Raw genomic sequence first — 25,698 nt, 5'->3', positions numbered from 1 at the left:
AGGACAGCAATGATGCTGAAAGCTGATACCTGTGGAATGCCAGCCTGGAGTGTATTTCTCTCATGGTATGTTGCAGTTTCGGGAACGGTATTGGTGGACTTGCAGAGTGACACGCGGTGTTGCGGCCTGGAAATGGAGCTATTCTGCCTTCTGCTAATCCTGGATATTTCAGCTGAGAGTGGTGATGTGAACAGAGCTCTCCCGAGCTGTCAATAAAGTGGCAGCAGCTATTCTGTGATAAAGAGCAGGGAAAAGCAGAGCGAGAGGCGTACGTGGAACACTGCGCTGTGGTGTTAAAGGCTGTCTCAGAGGTCTTCCCGTTAGAAAGGTTCAGATGGGCAATGATCCCAAAGTTCCAAACACACTGATGTAAACGGAAAACACACCCAAGCGCTGGGCTGGGTGACGGTGCGCTCTGCCAGCGGCGACCGGGCTCCGCCGTGCCCGCCCGTAGGTCCGCTCTGTTGCCTGGGCCCGGCGCGGGGTGCCTCGGGCAGGGCCGGGGACCAGACCCGGGGGGCAGAGCCGGGGTCCCCTGCCGGGAGACGGGACGGGCAGAGAAAAGCCGGGGGGCGGGGCGGCCTCGCCGCGGTGACTCAGCGGCGCGGAGCACCGGGCTGCGACCGGTATTTCCTGTTCCCCTGCCGCCGCCGCGGTGTTGGTGTGTGCGGGCGTGGGCCGGGGGAGCCGGGCGAAGGCACCCCTGGACTGGAGGGGCGGCAGCCGCAGGTGGGGGCACGCCTAAAGAGGGGGCGCGCCGCCCGCCCCCGCCCCTCCCCTGCAGTGCCTTGCCCGCCCGCCCCATCCCTTCCCCTCTCCTCCCCACCTGGGGGCGAGGCCGGCACCTGCGGCGGGAGCCCGCCCCGGCGTGGCCGCACCGCCCCCGCCCGCGCCCCGCAGGAAATCGCCCGAGTCGGCGGGAGCGGCCACAGCGGACCCGGACCCAGCCTCAGCCTCGTCCCCAGTCCCAGCACTCGGATTCGACTCCCCCAGTCGCTGCCCGCTCCGGGGCGGCAGGGCAGGGCAAGGCGCACTCCAAGCGCCGGGGCGCCCCTGGGACCTCTGCTCCCGCTGCCGGACGCCCTCCGCGAGCAGGCGAGTATCCCCGCGGGATGTCCCCGCCCCGAACCCGCGCTCATCGCCGCTTCCCTCCCCCCGGGCAGGTGCGGTGCCCCCCGGCACCCCCTGTCCCCCGCGGCCGGTGCCTCCGCTCCCCGCCCCAGGGGCCGCGCTGCGGCCACGAGCTGCCCGGCTTCTCCTTCTCGTTCCTTTGTGTGCTTTGGCTTTTATCGCCCTGGTGCCTGCGCTCCTCAGACGCGCTTTGCCGCCTTTGTCCGCGGAGTCGGACCCGCCGCGCCCCCGCGGGGCCCCCCAGGCCGGTCCCGCGCCCGCCGCGCACCTGGGCGGCGCGAACAGCCGGGCTCGGCCGGGGATCGGCTTTTCTCTAACGGGATTAAGCGGCTCTCGGTGACTTTTTCCTTGATAAGTACTTTCCGGGAGAGCGCGATACTACGTGGAAAGTGGGAGAGATGTCACCGGCGAGTCGGGGTGTTTGTTTACCCGGGTTACTCCCGGGGGGGGTCGCTGGGGGGGCGGATCCCCCGGGCAGCCCACGCCCCCGCTGTCGGGGGCTTGGGCTGCCTTTGTTGCGCAGAGAATTCCTGAAATCTTTATGTTGGCACATCCCGAGTGGATTCCAGCCGTGCCTTGGGCTTTGACTAACTGGGTCAGGGGAAGTTTCAAGTTAACAGGGAACCGTGAAACAAAGGACAGGCAGTTCCAGAAGACAAATGCTTTAATTGCCCTGTTAAAATGCCTTGGCATCGGCCGTGTTTGTGGTGTTGGAGCCCAGGTACATTAGATTTTCACCCTGGAGTGCGGAGGTTGATCAGTGGCATGCAGTTGCTTTAGTTGACAACTCCGCCCTTACTTACCACGTACTTGAAACTTGTTTGCCTTTTTTCCAGCATGAGAAAGTACATGCTGTTTGAACATACTTATGTAAGAGTCATATAACAGACTCTTGCAGAAAATCAGAAAACCTTAATGCTTCGGTGTTGCTTTCTAGTAGTTATTCACTTGAAACAGAGAGAATCTCTGAATTATCTGCTCCCTAGCTTCAGTTCATAAAATTGCGTCGGTTTCCACAGCTAAGATGATTCTCGAGGGCTCTTGGCACCACAGCTGTGGGAGGCTGCAAATGTCTGCTTTGTTTTAACCTTCGGAGGTAATTATCAAGGTCGCATCATTTGCAACACAGTAGATTACCTTTTCTTTTGTTCTGCAAAATTTTAAAGGTTGAGAACTGTGATTCGCCTATAGTTCGAAAAATAAAAGAGAAACTATTATGTACAAAACTGCGTCTTTAATTTGTGAAGCATTTGTCGTCTAAGGCTTTAACTATCAGCTCTTTCAAATAGAGATACGTGTCAGGATCCAAGAAGTCCTGACATGGCAAGAATCAGGTACTGAAAGGCAAAGGAGATTTGCTTGTGTAAATTAATACTAGTTGGGAGATCATCAGGCTGCTTTAAGAGACTTTGAAATGTTTTTCATTTAGTAAGCATGTGTGTGCCACTTAGACACTGTCAGTAAGATTTATACTTAGGAAAACATTATTGTGAGAATTATGCGGGCTGTCTTCAGCCTCCTGACGAAGTTTTCTACATATATTTGATTTTTAGGTGATTTTACTGTTATAATTGCTTCTAGACTGTTACATGCAAAGATCTTAGGCCCTAAACATTGGTTTCAATTAGCGGCAGTGACTTCTCTGCCCTTTATGAAAAGATGACACTGTGGACTGGAGAGCCTTTATCTAATTGTGTTTTGCTGTTGCCCTGTATCACTAGCAGTAACTGCTTAGTGCCACTGTACTGGATTTCTGTGAGACTAAAGGCAAGTGTTGGGAATTATGCAGCAGAATTGGGGTGATCCCAACACTTTGCATGAACTATAATCTAAAATAGATCTTTTCAGAATGAAGCATTAAAGTAATAGAATGTATGATACTTTTTTGATTGCTTAGTCCCCTCTTTTCCTGGTTCCGTGTCCTCTTAAGGACAACCAGGAAATCTTTCTTAGTGATTAAAATAATGTTTAGGTAGTTCCACAGCTCACGAAATGGGATGTGCTGTACCTTTATAAAACCTATATGTTTAAAAGCATTAGAAAGCTCCTGGAACACAGTAATCCTCAACTGAGGAACGGCCTATTATTCCGGGACTATTTCAAAGCTGCGTTTAACTTAGAGCAAAAGTCTGGGTGATAGCATTTGTGTGTGTGTTTTAATAGTTACCAATCTTGTCTTTCTCCAGAACTTCCTTGTAGGGTAAAGGAGATCTCGTGTTACAAGACTGGTGACTTTTAATTATTGAAATAACAGTATTTAAGTACTCATGGATGGTGTAACTTTTGTCATACTGTGTCTGTGTCAGTTTCATCCCATTGTAGTAGTCTTGGAATTGATCACTCTAATGGGGGGAACAGAGTGCCTGTTAGAACAGCTACAGGTCTGTCCGGTTAAAGATTTTCAAGTCTAGTTTATTTTCAAATAGGTATGAAATTTCTAATTGCTGGGGAAAATTTAATTTTTTAAATTTGACAATTGATCTTTGGCATCAGCTGTAGAAAGGCTGTGGATCTTAATCCCAGATTGCGGTGGATTTCTGTGAATTTTGGAAGACTTCTCAAAAATGAGATAATCTATTTATAAAACAAATATTTATGGCAGTAAGTATATAGGGCATAATTTTGTCTTCTAATAGATGAGTCTTATCATAGTGAAGAATGTTTGCAAATGCTGTGTTACCTACAAAGATTGGAGCAGTGACATGGGGAGGACTGGTTTTGCATGACTGTGCTGGCATACACGCACCAGTGCACGGTGCACGTCATCTTTCGGAGTCAAAGGTTCAGTCTCGGTCTCATGACCAAGTGCTCTAAAGGCATTGAGAACTTACATGGTCAAAATAGGACGCTTTTCTCAATTATCTTACTCTGTCCTCTTCCTCAGAAAGATCGGCACTATGTTGGATACCTATGTTGGCTCCCTTGAAAACTTTGCTTACTGCTTGTTCTCAGAGCCTTTGAAGCCTTCTATTCTTTAATTGTCTTTTACCAGTACTTGTGTCATCCTGGTCCCGCTTCAGAAAGTAATTTTTTTTTTCCAGAGCCAGTAAATTATGATTTAGAACTTGCTGCAATTATGTGGGTATTTTTGTTTAGGGTTTATTTTTTGTTTATTTGTTTATTTGTATTTTTATTTTTGTTTATTTGTATTTTGTTTATTTGTACTTTTATTTTTGTTTATTTGTTTATTATTTGGGGGAGGGTGTTTAATCTAGGTTGGGGTTTCTTTTGTTATTATTTTTTGGTGGTTTGGTGCTTTTTTTGTTGTTTTGCTGTATGTATTTTTGGGGTTTGGTTATGGGGGGGGGTTTCTGGTTTTGTTTTTGTTTTTTTTAGCAGACAAAGCCATCATTCAGTGCTAGAGAGCTGAGGTTATTTTTTACTTAAATATTACATAATTTAAACAAGTGCTAACTGCAGCATTGTAATTAAACAGCTTGATGCAGTAGCAAAGTATACTCAGGTAGTTTAATACCGTAAACTATTAATGTTTGGATTGGGTTTTAGTTGTCTTGTTACTGGGATTTTTTTTTGTTTTGTTTTTCTTTTTATACCGATTGCTTTTTGAAAGCTTTTTTTTTTTTTTTTTGCTCTTTATCTCGTTAAGGGATATTGTAGTTTTCTATTTCAAATGAGAATGTAGACCTTGTCAACTTCTTTCCATTCAGTGTGAGATGGCTCTTGCATTTCTGAATGTATTTAGGATGTTTATGATCCAAGCTTAGTAATAACAGAGTGAGCTGTGGGAGCTCTGGTTTGATATCTGGTACAGCATCTACCCTGGTGTGTATTCATCAGCTGCAGGCTTTGTTTTTAGGAAACATGAGCTACCCAAGTCTTCCTGAATTTAGGTCAGCATTGTCGTTGTGCATCTGAGTCCCAAAACCTCAGACAACTATAGTTGCTAATCTAGGAAGAAAACGAAACTCATTAGTGCTCTCTTTTCACATGAATAATGTGAAAACGACAGACAAAAATACTGCCTGATACAATCCTACGGTCAATAAGAAGTGTGCAAGGCAAGATAGAAAGCCTTATTGTTCTCTGTTTTTTTTCCAATGCCTGCTCCCTTTTCATGCTTTTGTCTCTGCTTTTGTTTTGTACCGGCAATCCAGAACTGCTTTTGAGAAGTTTCTTTTTACTTCTTAAAATTGTGCAGTTATCTGGGGTGTGGTTTATATACATGTGAAGGATGTTTCCTTAGATTTTCGTATGTGTTCACTGAGTTAGACATGAGTTCATATGTATTGGGCCACTGTGGCTTTTTCCTAAGACTCGCTCAATGATAACTCTCCCTGAAGGATTGTGTTGTTGTAACTCCGTTGTACCAAACTCATTTTTTGACATCAGCTGATAAACTGCCATATTGATAAACTGAGCGTGAGCTTAACAATGCAGCCTCATCATAACCAAGATTTCACGTGTTGGTTCAAGCTGTGTGTTATTTGCCTTGCCTCATTAATTTTCGGTTGAGGTTTTTAAGGCTTTAGAGAAAACCCATAAATCTCTCCTTCATGTCTCTCTTTAACAGCAAGGCTGTCTGTAGTCCGGCTTGCACTCTCTATTCTAACATCTGCTTCATCATCTAGCTCTGCTTAATAGCGAGCAGATTTGACTACTTGTATCTCTAGCCTCCTTAGCACAACTTCATATAAGCTGATTCTGAGAATCTCCAGGAGCATATGGACTGTTCAAGGAAGGAATGATTTCTAAGGAGGGGCCAAAAGCAACTGCAGTCCATGAAGCTGTGAGAAAGAAGTTTCCAGTCCTCCTTCTCTCTCTTCATTCTCACCTCCCACACTCCCAGTCTGATCCTGGATGCTCCTCTATCTTATGATTTTTCTAACAGATCAAACTTTACAGATGTGCTGGTTGTGGTGCAAACAAAACACCTGTGTGTTCTGGAAGTTAACAATTGACTTTCACAGTTATTCTTATCACTTGAGCAAAAGTATGTAAGAAGAGATGCTTGTTTCTTTGCTCTCTTAATAAGGGAATTCTTTGATCTGTAGCTGTTACACAGACTTTTGTGGAAAGATGAGAAAGAACAGGATTTTGTTTTTTTCACAAAATAGAAAGTAATTTGTGGCTGCATTAGGCAATGACTGTCTCTTTTTTAGTTGGGTCTGAAGTGACTGAGGATGTGATCCTGCCTCTGCCATCAATTTACAAGAAGTATGCTCTACATCTAATTAAGAGTGTATGACTGTTTTCATCTGTTGAGGATTAAAGCAAAATAAAGCTTTGGCTTTGATCTTGTAAATGTTTCTTTAATGGACAAAAAAGCTGTGTCATTCTTTCCCCTTCTCAGAAATGCATTGTACTTTCTGAGGCATCACTTGTGTGCTCTGTTAGGAAAATTGCAGTTTCTTTCCAAGTAAACTTTTGGTTTCTGTTCTTCCTAAAAAATTACGAAGACAGAAAAAGTGGAGTGGATGATAATTCTCCAGCAAGAAACAATGGAGGACAGTCTTTTTTAGACTTTCTGTTTGCTCTACTAAAGTCATTCTTCACTAACAGTGCACGTACTAGCAGCTTTGAATTTCTGTTTCTAAATAAAGTTGAAGGAAGTTGATTAACTGTGAGTCAGTCTCTCTCTGTCTAGGTACCTGGAGGTTTCACACGCCATTTAACTGAAAGCGGTACTTGGGAGTAGCTTGTGCTCATTGTGTAGGCTTGGTTTCCCTGTGAGCAACACTAGTCATGGGGCTCCTTTTCTGGTCAGAATTAATATGCTTTGGTCAAAGGGACAAAAGATGGACCGGAGCTGCACTTGATGCTTTTTAGACTCTGCTTTGGACTGGCTATGAAAACTACTGTGGGAAACTTTTTTTAAGAGCTATTTCTTTGATCTATAAGGGGAAAGTTTAAAGAAGTGTTAAGGAAGAAGGTATACAGAAAGAAATACCAAAACCTAATAGGTGAAAGTGGGGTAATGCTGAAGTTGTTAATGAAACCAACTTTGAGGGAAGACTAGATTTTATAAAAATAATTCTGCTTTTGTGTAAAATAGAACTGTCATGGACTTCTACAGTCAGAACATCCTTAAGTACTGGAATTGTCAAAAACTGCTAACTTCTTGCCTTGTCTTCTCTTTCTCAGTACAGCCTTTACGATAGATCTACCACAGCTACCAGAAGTCACGATGCATGCAGGCTTAATGACGTTAGCTGTGCTTGCAGGCTCCTAGTACTACTCTGCTTTCCTAAGCTTCTTAATGCTTTATATACAGATGTTTAAAGTTGCAGTTAAGTGATTTTTTTTTTTGCACACGGAAAATTAATTTTTTGCTTAATTTAATTCATGTGGTTTTAGTATATTAATTTTTTTTAACACATCACTACATTTCAGACTACATACTCCTTATCAGCATGTTCCCCTGACAATTTTAGTGCTATTCTCTGCATCTAAAAGATGCTTGGTTTTAATTTGCTCTTCTAAGATCAGTCACATGGATTGCTATTTAGTAATTACTTGAGATAGTTCAGTGCATGCATGTGCTAACATAACCTACAAATGTGATTGGATATTAAACGCTAAATATGGCTTATGCAGGATTGTAAGTAATGTAGAATCTGGAAATAGTTATACAGATCTTGTTGTTAAGGGCTAAACATTTCACAGCACAAGAAATCATCTTGGTTTCTAAATAAGTAACATGCAATATTATACCACCTCAAAAGAAATACACACATACTTAATGATATTCGGGAATAAGTAACATGCACAGTTTACAGAGAGAGTCATGGTTCCAGGCTTCAGTCTTCCTGTCACATCTCTTTCTATGTTTTTATCTCTATTACTGCCTAAGTGCATAGTATTTATATAATATATGTAACTATGTGTATCTAGATGTATATATAAGCATTCATTTCTTACCATCTAGAAGAAGCATCACATCAACATTTCCTTGATTAGTTTTGCAATCAAGTACATCTCTTTGAATATTGCAATTTGACAGTACTGCAGTGTTTCCAAAATGTCACTGTTACTTCTTTCAATATGTGCATCTGTCTCCACCGTTGTAGATCATACCTGAGGTCTTTTGCATGCACAGTTACCTCATGGCTAGAGCAATTCTGACGTGTGGCTTCTGGCATCATGAGGCACATTTGAATGGCTAGTAGGTATCATAATGGGAGTCTCCAGCTTTCTTAATTCTGTACAAGCCACGTAAGGAAATATTTCTGCATGACTTTTCTGAGGAGATCAGCTAAATCCCCTGTGACACTTCTAACACAGAGAGCTTTCTGGTGCTCTGGTGCTTTCTGGTGAGAAAAGTTAAGGCAAAAGCTACTTTTGGCTGTCACTGTCTAAAATGGTCTCAAGTTTTCTGTGCAGCTCTCTTTTATTCCCTGGATGGATTTGACAGAGAAGTTACCTAGTGCTCCATTAGCAGTTGAAAGATTATAGACAGCAGAGATTTAGCAAAGGATTAGTCAATTGGAGAGTGTGCATTATCCGGCCAGGCTTAGAACCGTGATTGTCTCTTCAATCATTTTCATTAGTGTCTTATTCAAAGATCGAATTATGTAACAATGACGTTTCTGGGGAATCTGGTAGGAATTTTTCTTCGGTTTCTCTCTCTCTTCTACTAACTATCCTAGTCTGGGAGAGGGGAAAAAAGCATTGTTTTTATGCTTCAAACTTGCAGCATGTTTTTAAAAGCAGCATTTCAAATCAATGAAGAGGCATGACTTTAGTTGCAGCATCTGCATTTGGATGATAACGTGGTGGAACTCTTGAGAAAGGCAGGATGCGGTACAAGAAATACATAACTATTTTAGAAGCAGCAATAGGTATTACTCCCCTTAACAAGAGGGAGCTGCTTCCTGAGGGTAGACACGCAAATCTGTGGCAACATCCAGGGTAAGTGTTAAAAAGCAATCAGTGAGTAACTATGGGAAAAATTGTGCTCACCTTGAATCACGCGTTTTTAAAACTTGTTATCAGAAAGAGGAGAGTTATTAGTAAAACAGGTAACCTTTTTTGTACCTTCCAAGCTCTGTATCTTCAGTAGCTGTGGTTGAACTTAGTGGTTTCATTAGATATTTCTGTGTACTACCTACCTGTCCTTGGCTGGAGGATAACTAGCAGAAGGTGTTATTTCTAAATGAGGAGTTTGCTGAAGAACAGGAAGAATAAACACATGTATATTCATCAAAACAGAAATGAAATAGCTGTTTTGTATTTTTTGCTTGCCACTAACGTGATGTATATTTGATATGATGTGTTTCCCCTCTCCTCATTTAAAAATATGCATATTTTAATTTTTATCTGTCAGAGAAGCAGTTCCTAAAATGAGAAAAGAAAAATCACTTTTGTCTGTGCAGGCAACTTTACTTCTCTGTTTAGAAGCAGGAGTTCATCATACTTAGGAATACTGTTTCCCTACAAGAAGGTTTTTTTGATTTTTGTTAAAAACAATACAGAGTGCTTTCTTGTACCATACAACTTGAGTATTAGGCTTCAGAAAAATCCTTGTGTAAATAGTTTTTTCCACCAAAAGCGTATGTTGTGTGGAAAACAGAGTTGTCATTCTCTTCCATCTGCCTCTGTATGAGTAGCATGGATGGATGGGTGTCTTCAGGGTCCTTCTGGTCTCTTGTATTTTTGTAATACAATAGAATGTTGTCACCATGTTTCAGACATTGCAGAGGAGTGCAAAATATGAGAGGCTTTTGTCCAAGACCAATTAGTATGTTTCTGTTGGTTTGGAATAGTTCTTGTGTAAGCAAGACTTCAAAGAAAAACTTGGATTATAATTGTGGCTGTTTGAGTATAGCTGAATTCAGATTTATCCTGTAACTTTTCCACAAATGTGCTTTCTTTAATGATGGTAGCAGCAGTAATAGCAAATAAATCATAAGTACCATCTGATTTTTTTTCCAGATCTATCACCAGAACCACAAAAACTAGTCTAGAAAATACACTAATGGAAATGGTTTTGTGTCCTTTTATTAACACAAGTGTTCTTCACGTTGATTCCAAATTTCCAGTGTCATGTTAATGAGAGCTTGTAGGGCTTTTTGTTAAAAACTTGCCTATTAAAAGGGATTCTCAGTGCAGTCTGTTTGGACTCAGGACAGTGGAGTATGCTTCCTTTGGTTGTTCCGTATAAATTATGTACATGCAAATCTCTGATTTGTTCAGCTGCTTTTTATATGTTGATAAAATACATGATTTCTCCTGCTATTTTGAGAAGCTATGTTGGAAAGTTCTTGTATATATATTCTTGTAGAATTCTTCTTCGTTTTCAAGAAGACTGGCCAGAGTCACAGCTTGAAACAAGCCCTCTAAAAATGAAACTTACTAACTGTAATGTCTATTTCTTTTGTAACTGTGACTGTTTGTCTTTCGTCTATTACTGAGTATTAGTCAGTATCTAAGTACAAAATACACTGTTAAAATTTGTTTTTATTTCCAGCATTCTTATTTGGATATCCCCATGCTTTCAGGGAGAGGTTTAGTTAAAGTGATTGTTGTACACACTTGGAATTTCAAGCTGGTTAAGATGTATCTGGATTATGTTTGGATTTGCCATTCCAACAGTTTCAGAAAGGCAGAAAGGCTGTTGTCATTGGACTGTAGTAGGGATCCCTTTTATGTTTTTATTAAAACTTTCAGGGAATGAAAGGTTGGTAACCAGCAATTGAGTTAAAGTAAACTGAGTTGACAAAAAAGCACTGTTCTTTTTGTAGCTGCATACTGTTTATTCTATATGACTAGAATAAACACATTAATAATGCACTTTGCTAAGATCAGCTTATCACTCAACTTCTAGAGGTACTTTGTTACATTCTTTGTAAAAATAAAATGTGATAGAAGTGTGAATGTGTGTGTATAGGAAAAATTTGTAACATAATGAGACACTTTCCAGAACCTAATACTGAATAAAGGGCATAGAGGTTCTTATTTGTCAACTCCTCACTGCACAAATTCAGATGCATAATTAAGCGCTTTATTTTTCTTAAACATCTCTTAAGATAAAAAATAGCACTTGAGTGTGATGCTAGGTCATCTTGACTGTGATGGCTAGAACCATTGTTTGAAAGTTGTAAGAATTCTGCTTAAAAACCCAGACTACCGTGCAAAAGAAAGCAGAAAAGGCAGATACATTATTTTGCTAAGGTATTAATTCATATTTTCATATCAAAGACATTACAAAGTTAAGTTTTTCTGCTTCCATCTTTGCTTGGAATAGTGATGATTTCTGTGACAGATAGATTGATTTTTATGAGGTTTGACAAAGGGAAAATGATGGCAGCAGTGGCAGTTAGGTTTAGCTTGCTTCTGTGACTTTTCTGCAGCCTCCAGAATAGTATTTTGTGCATAGCCTAGAACAATAAGGCTGAAGTTTGTTTTGAATGTACAGTATAGCTTGTGCTGCTCTTTGGTGGTCATTCATATAAACTCATATTAAGCATCTTTTTCTTCTGCAACTTTGGAAATCATGCCTTAATTTAAAACTGTAGTTTACTTTTAGAAAATGCTTTTATGCTGGAAGACCTTGGGGAGAAAGGATAAAATAACCTTCTAGTTTTGAGGTGTGATGTCTGGTAGGTGCATGCATTGTTGCATGTAGTAAAAAGTTAATCTGAAACAAAATATATTTTTTAAAAGTTTTAGATATTGAATTTTGTTTTTTCAAACCTGTGACCTTATTATATTTGTGGTCACAAAAATGTAAGACACAAGACGCATCAAAACTTGGGCAGATGGGGAAGTTCTACAGAATTCTTTCAGTATCTTTTTCTTACATGTCTCAAGTGATCTAGAAATGGCTAATGGAGTATTAACCATAATGAAAAAACATCTATACATTGCAGGGGGCAGGGGAGGAGTGGCACGGAAACAGGCAAACAATCTCAAACCTGCTGAAAGAATAGCTAATATACTTTCCTAGGGAAGTCTGGCTATATCCTTTGAAGATGGAACACTTTGGAAAAATGTTTTTGAGAGAAGAATTGAAATTAGTGAGTTGCATGTTGGTTTTCTTTTAAAAACAAAACAAAAGCCACCACCAAACCCTAACCACTAGCTTGTGTTTCTATTTCTGTCAAAAGTCCCTTCTTTATCTTAGTGAAACGATTAATTTTCTCTTTTCCTACCAAGGATAATCAAGGACTAGACAAGGGGTCAGGGAGAGGGGGAGTCCCACGACTGGGATGCTGAATGGAAGCCAACATGCTACTTGTGCCCAAGAGGGGTAGCTTATTGAGCAGGGGAAGGAGGGTAGATGATTACACTGGAAATTGTTTTCTTTCTGTCATTTGGCAACTGAAGTTCTTAAGTTACCATTGGATGTCATTGGAGCACATGTATCCGATTGTTCTCGCTGAGGTTATGCTCAAGATACAATGCTGTTACTAGCTGTCCTGTATACCTTTGTGCAAGCTAAACAATCAGACCAAAACTAAATTGAAACAAAAAGCCAGATGGTTTGTGGAGAGGACCAGTGCAACAAAGTAACTGTAAGTATGCTTCCTGTCAATACCCTATTCCATTGGCAAAAATGCATGGATTGCTTTACATGCAGGCTTGTGTGTAAATATTGCTGAGTATCTCCTTACTTTAAACCACTATTTCCAAGTGATTTCCACAGAAGCTAAAGCATGTAAAACTTATCAGGGAAATATATTTTATATCCTCTTTATCTCTATGATTTCAGTGTTCCAGGCTTCACAAGAACTCCTTTGTGGTTATAAGTGACTTAAATGAAACTTTGTTTTTCAGGGAGCAAACTACTACACTGCCATCTCCTTGTGAGTGGGACTGGGAGCACAGCTGTACATCAAGCCCAAAGCATAGCACAGCAGGTAGACAACGGCACTCAAAAATCATCACTCCTCCCAAGGTACTAGCCTGTAGTCAAGTTGCGTCAGTTAGACCTAGCCATTAGTTTAAAATGATGTATTTTTGTCATGTGCTAGCTAAGGTATATATTCTTTTAACTATGTTTTTATAAGGTTTCAAGAAATTTTACTTAGCAGAGTAATATGAAATTAAAACTAGTTCTTTTGAATTATCAAAGAAACTTTAAATGGTTACATGTGCATTTACTGAGAACTTGATGATGTACAACAGGCCTCCAGAAGAGGAGAGGTTTCTGCAATGAAGTCAATATTCTGCTAAAGTTATGCAAATAATAATGCACAGGCCTGTACTGGTTCATCTGTTAGCTAAACATTGGTAAAGAATTGATGTAATCTATGATGATGTCTTCAGCAAATATAAATATTTAGCACGGACTTGGGGATAAATGAATTACTTTAAGCACAAAGGGTAATATTCATGGGAGTTGCTTAGTGACTCAGTCAGTCCTAGGAAACAGAATAGCCACACAGGGAGAGTTGTTTTGCTGCATATTTTCTTACAGTACATCATTAAGGTAAATATAATCCTTTTGGCATATTAACCTTGCTTTTGAAACCTTTTCTCAAGTGCTTCCAGAAGGACTATAAAATGTATCCTTAGTTTTATGTGTCAATCGAACATGCTTGGCTTGTTTTTGTAAGTGATTAACAGATGATGACTTTAAGAGAGGGAAAGGTTTTTATGCTGATGTTTTGCAAAACTATAATTGACTTCCATTTTTGAGATGAAGCAACTATTGCTGCTTTAGTAATTTACTTCAAAATGTGCATATCTGCTGTCCTGACTTTCTAATTTGTGACATATTTAACCAAAGCTCTTTAATTTTCTGGGAGTGAGGGAAAATTTGATATAAGAGTATCAGTGAAATGTAACTAGGCAGAATGTCTCAGCTGAGGTCTTGAGCAGCCTCTGACATTTTCCTCAGAACAAAAACCTTCAGTGGTAGGGTATGCCAACTTTACATCAGGGAATGTGGATAGTTGTGAGCTCAACCCTTAGCAAAAGAAACTCCAGAACCATTTATCAGCAAGATCGAGATGGCTCAGAAGGTGCATCCAGCTGCTTTGTCTGTGGGCTTCTGGGAGTTTGGAACTGGCGAGGGAATGACTGGGTGGTTGTGTCCATCTGCTTTCTCTTATTGTTCTTGCTGTTCTCTTTTGGACTAATTGCAAGCTCACTTTAGTCATACGCGAAAAACATCACCCAAAAGTGGGCATTAGTACCCTAGCTGGGACCTTGCTGTTTCTGAATAGAGTTGCAGAACTGCTTTGTTTCTTAATAAGCTCATCAGCAGGAGGTTTGCCAGTATAAATAGTATGGGGAGAGGCAGAGCTTTGAAGCATACTTTTCGTGCTCTAAGGAACTAACTTGGCTGAAGAACTGCTGTCTGGAGCTTTGTTTTTTAAATTAACCCCTATATCAGGGAAAAAAGTAACACATCTTTCTGTATGTTACATCTTATGTAATCTGCATATTCTTTCACTTGTTTTTAATAAGAATAATGGTCTCCATGAGAATTGGATTTTTGTTTTCTTTATTGTGTTGTCTTAATTAATTTAAGTCATAACAGTTGATTAGTATGGTAAAGCTTTGATGTTGTAGGGCTTGACTTCTAGTGGGGAAAGGCAGATAAATAGCTAAAAGCAGAGGATTGTTTCACATCCTTGCCAGTAGTCAAGAAACATAGGGAAGAGAGGAAGGAAATGAGATGTAAGCAAAATGAATGTTCAAACAGAATGTGCCTGCAGTTAAAAATGAAAAAATTTGGGTTAGGGAAGATACTTCCTTTCAAGTGTTGATACACACTTTTGTATGGTGTCTGGGGAGAAAAACAGTACACACTTGTGTGGTTTGGATTTATTTAAACTACATTGTTATTTCATTCTTTAGAATAGTGGTTTTAGTTTTCGTAGCTTCTTAAAGTAGTAGAGGTTGAAGTGCTTATGCCAAGTAAACTCGTTTCAATTTGCATGTCAAGGAGGGGATGGGGTGTGTGTGTGCGGGGGGGTCTGTGTTCAAGCAGAGTCACTGTTTTGCTCTCTTGCAGTAGGTCAAACTATTTTATTTGCTTGCCTTACTAGTGTAATTTTCAAGGAACTGCAATGTAATTTAAAACATTGCTCAGATGAAAATGTGGTTAGAACAAATAGACTGTATTTCTATTTCTCACAACTATAATTTTTATTAACTGTTACCAAACACCTCTGCATATTCTCATGCTGTTTTATTTATCCTGTGAATATGCTATACATCTCTCTTTTCTAATTACCATATTCTTTGCAAAAAGAAAGTAGCAACAAACAAAGCAAACAGTCTTCTGATTTAAAGCAGACCAAACTTGTAGTGTGTAAGATCTGTTAGAACTGATGACTGTCCAAAACAGTGAGGAAAATATACATGACATTTTATATATATAACTGTATTTCATATTGTTAATGTCCAGTGCTGTTCCTAGTTGTTCAGCATGTAACAGTGTGTTTCAAATTTTTTTGTGAACTTAGAAATTGAGTTTATGATTGGCTTAGAACAGTACTGCCTCTTGCTCTAAATAATTATCTACATTTTAAAATTTTTAGCAGTTTGAGATGTCTCAGTAAATCTCTGTGTCTAGGTTTAAAAAATTTAAAAATTCTTCTCTTCAAAACATCATAATAGGTGACTTCCTAAGTGACAAAGGATTTGACACTGTGATTATCCCATAAAAAATATGCACAAAGTGTGGCATGCTGTGTATGTTGGGCTCTGTTTTTTCCCAAGACATCTATGCTTTCTAAAATAACAGCCTTAGTATTGCTGCTTTGAGACTTGGAAAGTGTGTATAGCTGTTCATCCTTGCAGTAAATCAGAGACAGACAACAGACCAGACCCTGCAGCTGCATGCCAAAATCTTTATGTTGCATAATCACAAGCTGTACTTTGGAAGTGGAGACAAGGGGCAGGAGAATAATTGCCTAATTCTGCTTTAAGCTGGCACTTGAATCATGCAGTAACTCCAGAATTATAGGATAATTCAGGTGGAAAGGGACCTCAGGAGGTTTCTTGTCCAACCTTGTGCCCAAAACAGGGTCATCTGTGAGATCAGAACAAGTTGCCTGGGGCTTTACCCTGTTGGGTTTGAAAACCTCCAAGGACAGAGACCGTAAAACTTGTCTGCAGGGTCCATGGTCTGTCTGTCCTCATGGGGAAAATTGTTTCCCTTTATGTACATCTGAACCTGTCTTGTTTGAACTTTGGCCCATTGTTTCTTATCCACCTTGCACTACTGCTAAGAACCTGGCCTCATCTCTTCAATCTCTTCCTGTCAGCACCGGTGGGCTGCTGCTGAGTGTCCTGAAGCCATCCTTCCTCCAAGCTAAACAAACCCAGCTGCCACAGCCTCCTCTTGCAGAGCCAGTGCTTCAGCCCCCACCATCTTGCTGACCCTCCTTTGGACTCACTTCTACACACAGTAGAAAGTGTTGAGATAGTATGCAAGGTGTCTCTTCTCCAGTTCCCCCAGGACAGAGATCAGGATTACTGTGCCAGGTATGTGACAACCCCAGTGTAGAGCTGCACGTTTGAACCATATGTGTGGAGCTCCTGGGTAGTTCCTGAGAGTCAGAGGTCAGCTACCTACACATCCTCTAATCCTGGAGGTTGAATCTGTTAGTGTCCAGCTTACTATATAAAGAAGCAAATGTAATTGGATTTATGAATCATTTAAGTAGGACTGGGCTGACTGATTTGTGTGATTTTGCAGGCTGATGACAAATGGCAGTCTAAAGAGATTGCCTGGAAGGGAAGGGGGAAAGGCTGTTTTACAACGTGGTATTTTTAGAAACTTCTACAGTGTCTCTCATGACAGGATCATGAACACTTGCTTAAAAACAAGAGCAAAACTGGCATCTCTGTTCAGATAGTTCCAAAACTGGACTAGCAGCCTACATTCCCAGTATCTCTTTCTGAAATCAGTTCCCAGCTCTTAAAGGAGTTTGCCTTTTCACCATGCTGTCCAGCACCACTACCAAGTGTTGAACTTTAACATTTAAAGAAACAGAAAAATAATTTATTGTCATAGGGACATGTTAAAAGGCTTGATGGTGGAGAGGAGGCAGAGAGAACCTGAATCACAACATGGTTGCTGCCCGCAAGTTGCAGAATAGCCTTACTCTGTTGGCTGGAGTAACAGTGAGAGCAGCTGCTTGTTTTAAATTTGCATCCTCTAGTGTAGTGTTAAATGGGTGTTCTCTCTGTGGATGCTGGAAGTGGCACAACTGCTTCATTCACAGTAGCATTAGATAATTTATGGAATATGTCCTAGGTTTTGCATGACTCAGGCTACAGCGAGTGATCTCTAAATTAGTGCTACACAGACCATAGATTCAATCTGATTGTAGGCAAAAATGTCTCCCTTGATTACTTAAATTGAAAATCTCAATGGGAAATGTGTTCCCTGTGAGTTATTTGCATGTTTTTCATAAAGTTAATACCAATAATCTTTCCATTGAAGTTAATTTTAGAATTCCTTTATACCTACATAACATTCCATGAAATCCCCTGCAGATGATGCTGTTTTGTAGGGTCATTGCACATGCAGAAAAGCTGGTCCTAAATACTGCAGAGAGCAGAGCTGCAAATGTGTAGTAGCCCAGTTCATATAATTTTTACATGGTGCTGATACCCAGCCTTTACTCTTCATGATGCAGTATCCCTTGCAGGACTGACTACAACTGGACCTGCACCTCCCATTTCAAAGGGAGACCAGTCACTGAAATGTGCATGCAGTCATGCCTCCAAACACAGAGGCTGCTCTGGGACCTGCACAGACACATCAGACCCTTTGGCTGAGGGTCCTGCCCCTCTTCTGCTTGTGTTGTTGTCCCAAGTGAATTTTGGCTAGTTTATAGGTATTCTTTATCCACACTGGGGGGTTTTGTGGTGTTTCAGAGAAGATGAGACAGGAGAAGTTATACCTAATGGTAAACAATATGCTTGAGCTGCAGGTGAGGGATTTGGTTTACAAGGGAAGAGAGAGAATGGGGATGCTGTGCTACCATGGAATAGCTGTTAAGTAAATTGAATGCTTTGAGAACATGTTGCCCCTTTTCCTAACACAGGAGGAAGAAACTTGAGGTGCTGGAGGAGTTTGCACAATTCTCATCACTGTTTACACTGGTACCTTTCTATTTTTGCTTAGCTGGCAGTGTCTTCCTCTCATAAGGCCTTCCGGCATATTCGTCTTGGGAGGACATCTTGGTCAAGAGCAGGCCTGAAATTTTGCTCTTAGTGGTTGAATTGCAGGATAAGAAACCTGGCAATTGTTACTACACTGTTTCTTACATCAGTCCATGCCATCACTATATGAGCATCTGGGCATTTGGCCAAGCTCTAGAGTGAGCATGAGCACTAGAGGCTACTTAGTGCTCACATTAGCAGGCTGGTATGGGATGATTTATATGCCCGTTGTGGCAGAGTAGCTGTTTAGTTTGAGGGGAAAAAAAATAGAAAATGCGAAAGGATCTGTATACTTTGCTCTTAAAAGTGAGAAATTCTATGGATAAACATGGGAAATATTTAGAGAGCCCATATGGATTATTTTCTATCTATTATTGCAGATTGCAAAATAAGAGACAAACTGATAGGCCCTTCCCAGATGGTATTTTGTGGTAAGGGATCCAGCCTGTCTGGCCTGTGGTCAGTTCCTGCATCTGTGTTTCACTTACCTCAGGCTAGCTTAGTGTGTTAACCCTCCTTGCTGCCCTACAGGTCAGGGAAGTATAGCCTCTCTTAGTGATAACAACTTGTGGCTTTGCTGAAGTCACAGAACATGCCAAAAGGAGGCATTAGGTCAAGCCACAGCTTTTGTCTGGAACCACAAATAATCCTTCTTGGCCTCGGACAGGATAGGCAGACCTTTAGATTGCTCTGACTGGCACTGCCTGCTCTCACTAAGAAGCTGTGTCTAGTGGGGGAATCAAGAGTGGTAGCTGTTTATCTTTTGCCAGAACCTGTGTGGAAGGAAGCTGCTTCAGGAGGCTGGTGCTCTACTTTATGCTACCATGAACTTTGCATATGTGTTAAGAGATGGCAGTCAAGAGATCTGGTGGCTTCTTTTCCTGTCCCACCTCATGTCTGACAAGTGCTTTTCAAAAAGTATATTGCCATACAGCTTAAAACAAATGTTGTTCTTGCATCTACAACTATGTAGTTGTCTGCAGAAAAATCATGTTTTCATTGTGTTGTGTCATTTCAACACATACTGGACAGTGGATTTCTCTGCTAATGCTGTGACATAGCATTCCATGCTGATGTTTCCAAACAGTGCTCTTTGGAAAGATTCCTCCAGTTTGCAGAGGTGTGCACCAGTGTGGAGAGTGACAGCTGTTTTGCCTTGCCATGCTGTATCTCATGGACAAATTCTTGATGCCAGAAGCTATCACAGTATCCCATGTGTGTGAAGAACCTGTCCCCTTTCATTTTTCCAAGTGGTCCTGACTTTGGCCTAACTGCTAGTGTTGCAAAAAAGTTGTATGGTATCACTCACTTGTAAAACTGAGAAAGGAACAGCATCAAACAGGAGCAAAGTTCATGCTTGGCATTTTTTTGCTTATTCTCTTTAGATTTGAGATAGGCAATACAAAGTAATGGGCTGTTTGCTTTTTTTTTTTAACATTGGCTTAAGAAAGTTTTTCCCTTACAGTTGGTTCTCATTCTTAGTTTCTTCCTTCCAAGAGTTGATTCAAGTATTGCCTCATCCACCCAAAATAGCATAAAGCCAGGAAGACAGCAGCACTTGGGAAAGAAGTCTTTTTTTCTGAATATAATGTGGTTGAATTTCTGCCGATCTTCTCCTCCTTAGTGTTTTTAGTGACCACTCGTTTCTGCAAGCTCTTGAGAATAGTTAACTCAATAACATGCTTTTTTTTACAATATGTAATTACAGCTCCCAAAGCAAGCAATTTGGTCTCTGAATTAATAGTAGTGGTGTGGACTTTCAAGACTGGTGTGGAAGGCTGTTAGGTGGTGGGAAGGAAGTCTGACCAAGGCTGTGGACGTGAGGAGTGTCAGCTGTGTGGAGGCTTCAACATCCACGTCCTCCGAAAAACACGCTGACAGAAAAGGTGGACATGACTGCGGCATGTCTGACAGAGCCGGACTGTGGACACTGTCCAAAAGCCTCGTGTCAGGAATGCTACCCGGGCTTGGGCCACCAGCCCCATTGCTCGCGTTTATCCTGTGACGGGCGTCAGCTGCTGGCCGCTGCCAAGGGCAGGAACACAAGAAATATTTTTGTAAATGGGGAATAACAATTCTTTTCTTCCCAGGGAGAATGGAAGTGTTTCTTTGCCTCCCCGGGGCGTTTACAGGCACGATTGGCTGGCGGCGGGGGCGGCCGGGCCCCGGCAGGACAAAGTCTCTCTGTGGAGGGCTGCTCAGAGCCGGCTTTGTCCTGCCGGGCTCCGGCCGCCCCCGCGGGGCTCTGCCGCAGCCCCTCGCCAGCGGCCCGGCTGGTTCCCTCGCGGGGCGGAGGCGGGAGAAGCATTCCCGAGGCTGCCGGGCCTGCTGACCGCCAGCCCCCGGAGCCGCGGGCGCCGGGCCTGGCGATGTTACTATGGGAGCGACGCAGGGCTCCGCCGGGAGCGGCCCGCGGGAGCCCGCGGCCGGGGCGGAGCAGGTCGGTAGCATCCCCGTCACCCACCGCGCTCCTCCTCCTCCTGCTGCTGCTGCCGGGCTCACCCACCGGCCCCCGCAAGCCGCGGGCCCCGAGGGGACGGGACGGGAGGGGAGAGGCGGCGGGCGGGCGCACAGGTGTGTTTCTGACCCGCGGGACTCGCCTGCGGCCGCGCCGGGACCACCCGCCCTGCGGGCAGAGACGCCGCGCGTATGGAGGGGAGGACCCGCTCCGGGCGGGCTGCGGGCTTGCTCCGCGCTTCCCACCGGCGCGGGCTGGCGGAGACAATGCTGGAGCCGAGGGCGGTGGGAATACCGTGGTTTTTCCAGTCAAATGGGAGCGGGGAGGCAGCCTGTGCTCTGAAGCGCTGGCAGGTTCCTGTGGTGCCCGAAGGCTGTACGAAGTTTTGTATTTTAAATACTGGTTGGGCTCAGGGTGCAGGTCAGTGTTTTAACTGAAAATAACCCCAGTGGAGAAACAAACGCAGAAGTTTGGTGAACAAAAGCCGCTTCCCCCTCTCACTGGTCCTGGCTTTTTAAGATCGTCAGATTATTGCTGAACTGCAGCATTCAGTGTGGCTATGGAGTAGTAGGCAGCATCTGTCAGGAGGGGAGGGGTGATGTGGTGTGCATGCCGGCATATAGAAAACTGAACTTATTTATAGTCACTTCTCCTACCCCCACTAAAATGTGGATGGAAGCCATAAACACTTATTTACACCTCATACTTTGTTTTGTGTTTTGTAGAATAATCGGTACTCTTAAGTATCCTTGAAGTGCTGATTATTTTATGAGATTATTTCCATACTCTGTGTATTTGGGTTGTTTATTGTTTGAATGGTTTGGTTTTTCTTTGTTGTAGGTTTTGTTTGGTTAGGGTTTTTTTTTTGCCACAGAGGTTGTGCAGTTAATCTGGGTAATTTAATCCACTCTTCTTGTTCTGTTATCTTCAACCTCACCTGTATTTGAGTGTTGCATCTCTTCTTAATCCTTCTTGTAAGCCCTTTGCCACAGATCCCAGTGTATTTGACACTGTTGCTCCAGTACATTTGATAAGTAGGTGTAATCATTCGCTGTTGGCTGGGGTGAGAGAAATAGAAACAGCCATAATAATGTGTTGGTGCCTTGCAGGGGTCTCTTGGGGATGAGGTTTACATGTGCTGTCCCGAGATGATGGAAAGTCTGATTCATGCACAGCTGAGCTACAGGAGTTACAAAGCCTGCATTTACAGATGTACAGTTCACATGGCTATAGCTTAAATACTTCACTTAAACAAAGTTATAGTCATGGAATGATTGCTGAAGTAAAATGCTTTGCAGTGTATTCAAACAAATGTAGTGCCAGACTGTGTTGTCTCCTCCATTTGTCCCAAATAGCAACATTTTTTTGGCCTGCTTTTATCAGTGTCGGTGGAATCCTTTTGAGGTTAATGGCAATGCTTCTGTTCTGATAAAAAATGTGGGTTTTCAGGTCTCAACTGAGTATATGGTATTTCTTCAAACCACCTTAGGGCCTGCCTTTCATGTAAAGAAGTACAAATTAATTGGTTTGGTTAAAGCGTCTTTTTGGTTCACAGCTGTGAGTCCATGCAGTGTGGAAGTTAGTTGTATTGGTTATGAATTCAGTACCAGCTTCTCTGTCAGCAAAAGGGGAGCTTTGGCTGATCTTTCCCTCTGTCAACTGTGTGAGACTGTGAGAGAGCTCATGTTTCTTAGGTGGACCTAAATTAAGTAGGGAGACATGGTCAGTGTAGCTACCATGGTGGTTATGTTCCTTATAATACAGTTGCTGATAAGGCCACAATTCCATTTCTTTTATCAAGACACCAGTTTGCTCATTATTTTGTAGAAAAAGAGAGAAGAACCTGGAGAAGAGATACTACAGCTATGAGTTCTAGATTCCTTTTTATTTTTCCTAATGAAGCTGTGCAAACAATATAAAATTTATAACTTGGAATTCTGGCTGTAATTTATGGCTGTTAAAATTGCAAATGAACTTAGAATCCCTTCATCTTTTAAAGACATATTTGGAATGTGTTTCTTACCATGAAAATTAAGAACTCTCCAAGAATTTTGTGTCATCTGTGCTGATAGGAGAGGCATATACTGTAAGTACCAGCCTTCAGGCAGATTTATGCTCCTGAATGCATCCTAACTGGAGTGTACAGTGGAAAACAATATGTAAATGCAGTTACTCTCAATGCTTTGTGAGAATAAAGCATCATCTAACTTATTAAATAGTAGGAGACATGCCTTCATGAACTCTTCAGGCATCTCTATCCCAGATCTTCAAAATGCAGTAAAGAAGAAAATTCTCCTTCAAGGCCTGCAGTTCTAGCAATTAACTAAATAGACGGATAATCAGCAGCAGCCTTCCAGGTATTTGTGTCTTTTGTTGTGCCCAATTAAGTAATCAGGGAGCAATGTCTTTTTTGTGTATTCTGCCACCAGAGTCTCTAGATCTGAAAAACAATACTGCATGAATGTTTCATAACTGAGTTTTGGATGGTTCTTGATAAAAAAACACACTATTAAAAAAAAAAAAAACTTGGAAAGAAACCAGCTCTGATCTACAGCATCTGAATACAGCTACAAGAAATAACGCACCTATTCGTTATTCATTGATTTATGACTTAATAATATGTATATACTTAGCCTGTCCTACCTTTTGCTTGCACATGCGTGCCCATTCTGTGATAAGAGAGCATTCTGAATGCTCACCCCGTATGACTTTTAGTCAGTATGAGCTTTTCAGAGATAATGCAGGATGTCTAGCTAGACTGTCATTCTAGTCTCCATAAACAAAGCTCTGAGAAGCAAATTGTTGGCCTTTGACTGAACTGAGCAGCTTGCTGCCCGGGTCAGCACTTGGCACTGATGGCTCTTCTTTCTATGTTCCAGCACTTGCAAAAATCTAGTGGATAATGTGAGTTTCTTTTAATGGCTGTGGCTGAGGATTCTTCTGTCCAATCAGAAGAAGTATTTCAGAAGCTTTTTGAAGAGTTGGAGAACAGGATGAAAAATAACTTACATTTTTTTATTTCTTTCTTTTTGTAGAAATTCTTATTCCAAGAATAAAAAGTGGTCAGTGGTTTTGGTTATTCTGTTCATAGAGTTGATACATTATTAAAGCAATTGAAGTGACAGTAGCATAGCTAATTGGTAGCATGTGTGTGCATGTTCTTTAGATGATGCATAAGAACTCATTTATGCTGTGTGGAGCTGTACTTACATTGTTTTGTCTGTGGGCTAAGTAACGATTATAGTTTGGCTGTGAATTTTTTATTTTCTAACACTTAGTTTCCTAAAAGTCTTTCAGTGGGGATATTGTTTCTGACTCTGTACTTTGGCAGGATCTCCCTTTCAGTTGCTGGCAGTTGACAAATACTTGTATGTGCTTTACCTCAGTATGATGTGTTACATTAGGGCAAAAAATCCCAGTGTCAGACTTCTGAAGACATAGTGTTGATTGCAGACAGATGCCTGCTGACATTTCCAATAGCTGCTGTGCGCTCAGCTTCTCTTCGGCAGCAATTCTTTCCTGGCTGTTTGTGTGCAGTGCCCGGTGCACCTGAAGGTTTTAAGGATAGGTTAAGATGGCGGAAGAAGGTGAGGAGCTTGTACCTCACAGACACTTGTCAAGCTCTTGGTAGAATGTGAGACCCCCTGAACCAGAGTGCTGTTGCTATGTCCCTCTTTGCTGTCCCTTTAGTGTATGTGAAATACTTATAATCTATTTCTAACATATGTGGATGTCTCAAGTATGTTTATCATTTTCTGAATGGCTTTTTTGTTTGACAGGTTATTATGATGTCTGTTTAATGTTTGCTGTGGTGGTGAACTACAGAATTTAATTAGTTAAATTTTATTCATTAACTTCTCTCCCCTGTTTTTTTTTTAATTTGACCTAATTTTCAGCTCCTTTTCCAAGCTTTCTTTTCCTGCTTTATATTGTAGGAGCCAGAAGTTAAGTTCCTAATGTCTTCTGCAGCAATATAAATAGACTAAAACTCTTGGGTCACACTAATTTGATTAGATTTTTCAAAGCATTTTCATCTATAGGCAGGTAAATAATTTCAGGTTTTTTTCAGATGGGAAGGTTATTATGGTTTGCTTATGCTTTGTGTGTCAGAAGGTTCTTGAATTGTGTAATGCTCTTTCATGTGGCTCAGACCACAAGAAGAAAACTTTCTATTCCAAATCTCAGTTGAGAATGAACTAGTTGCTACCAAAATGCGATTTGCTCAGGGTGGTAGCTTAATGGAAGCATTTCTAAACCTTAATGATTCTGACCTGTTTACTTTCCCTTCAGCCACATAAGCAAAAGGATTCTCTTGTTTTCTTTCTTAGTTCTTTTCAAAGCCTCATGTAGTTTATGAAAGTTGCAAAAGGAGGAATAAATTTTTTTTTGTTACTTGCTGAACTTGTTCTGGTTAGTTTATTCTTTGTGTACTCAGTTTGCAGTTCAGTGGAAGTGCCCTATTTCATAGGGATGTGTCAGTTTGGTTTCATTTAATGGTTGGATTGGTGCCTGAAGTTACTTACATTGATGTTACATGCATGTGAAGTGTTTCAGTAGAAATATTGCATCAAGTTTTAAATTGTTGTGCTGGCATCCTTTCAAGTGAAGAAAGAAGGGCTGCAGATAAACTTGGATTAGTGCTATAGGAATGAACCAGACACGTGAAAGTTACTATCTTGATATGAAAGAAAAGGGGCATCTGACTTCATCCCTCTGTCCCTTGTGTTGATTTACTGCTTGTTTTTTGACTGCTATCACTTCATAATTTTAGTTAGAAAAGTCATGCTTAACAACTGCATGGTAGGTATACTTGGAGTTCACATTCAGCCTTGCAAGAAGATTGAGGGAAAGGAATGAAAACCACTTGAATTTTACCACTCTCATCTGCCCTTCTGTTGTTTTCTTGCCTCAGAGTGTTGTCAGGTAGGGGTGAATTTTAGTGTAATACTATTTTATGTTGGATGATAAGTTGCTGGTGACACCGCCCCAGAAGAATTCAGAGCTGTGGCTATATGATT

General features: G+C 41.5%; 2 protein-coding genes across 2 annotated transcripts in view; both read left to right on the top strand.

The window, feature by feature from the left end:
* Positions 1 to 814: 814 nt before the first annotated feature.
* On the top strand, positions 815 to 16,379 carry LOC129047032 (translation initiation factor IF-2-like; the record flags this gene model as incomplete). The annotated part of the gene is made up of 3 exons (XM_054517975.1): positions 815 to 1,095; positions 12,868 to 12,988; positions 16,314 to 16,379. Coding segments are annotated over 3 exons (453 nt in total), but the record flags the coding sequence as incomplete, so codon positions are not given.
* A 4,148-nt stretch (positions 16,380 to 20,527) lies between these two features.
* TJP2 (tight junction protein 2) overlaps positions 20,528 to 25,698 on the top strand; it is a 43,222-nt gene continuing 38,051 nt past the window's right edge. The window contains exon 1 of the mRNA XM_036403047.1: positions 20,528 to 20,662. Within this exon, the coding sequence (XP_036258940.1) occupies positions 20,600 to 20,662 (63 nt within the window). The 5' untranslated portion in view covers positions 20,528 to 20,599. The remainder of the gene's footprint in view (positions 20,663 to 25,698) is intronic.

Source organism: Molothrus ater, chromosome Z (genome assembly GCF_012460135.2).
Source record: "Molothrus ater isolate BHLD 08-10-18 breed brown headed cowbird chromosome Z, BPBGC_Mater_1.1, whole genome shotgun sequence".
Taxonomy (NCBI): Eukaryota; Metazoa; Chordata; class Aves; order Passeriformes; family Icteridae; genus Molothrus; species Molothrus ater.
The sequence above is the reverse complement of the archived record's forward strand: the minus strand, read 5'-3'. Positions and strand labels throughout refer to the sequence as shown.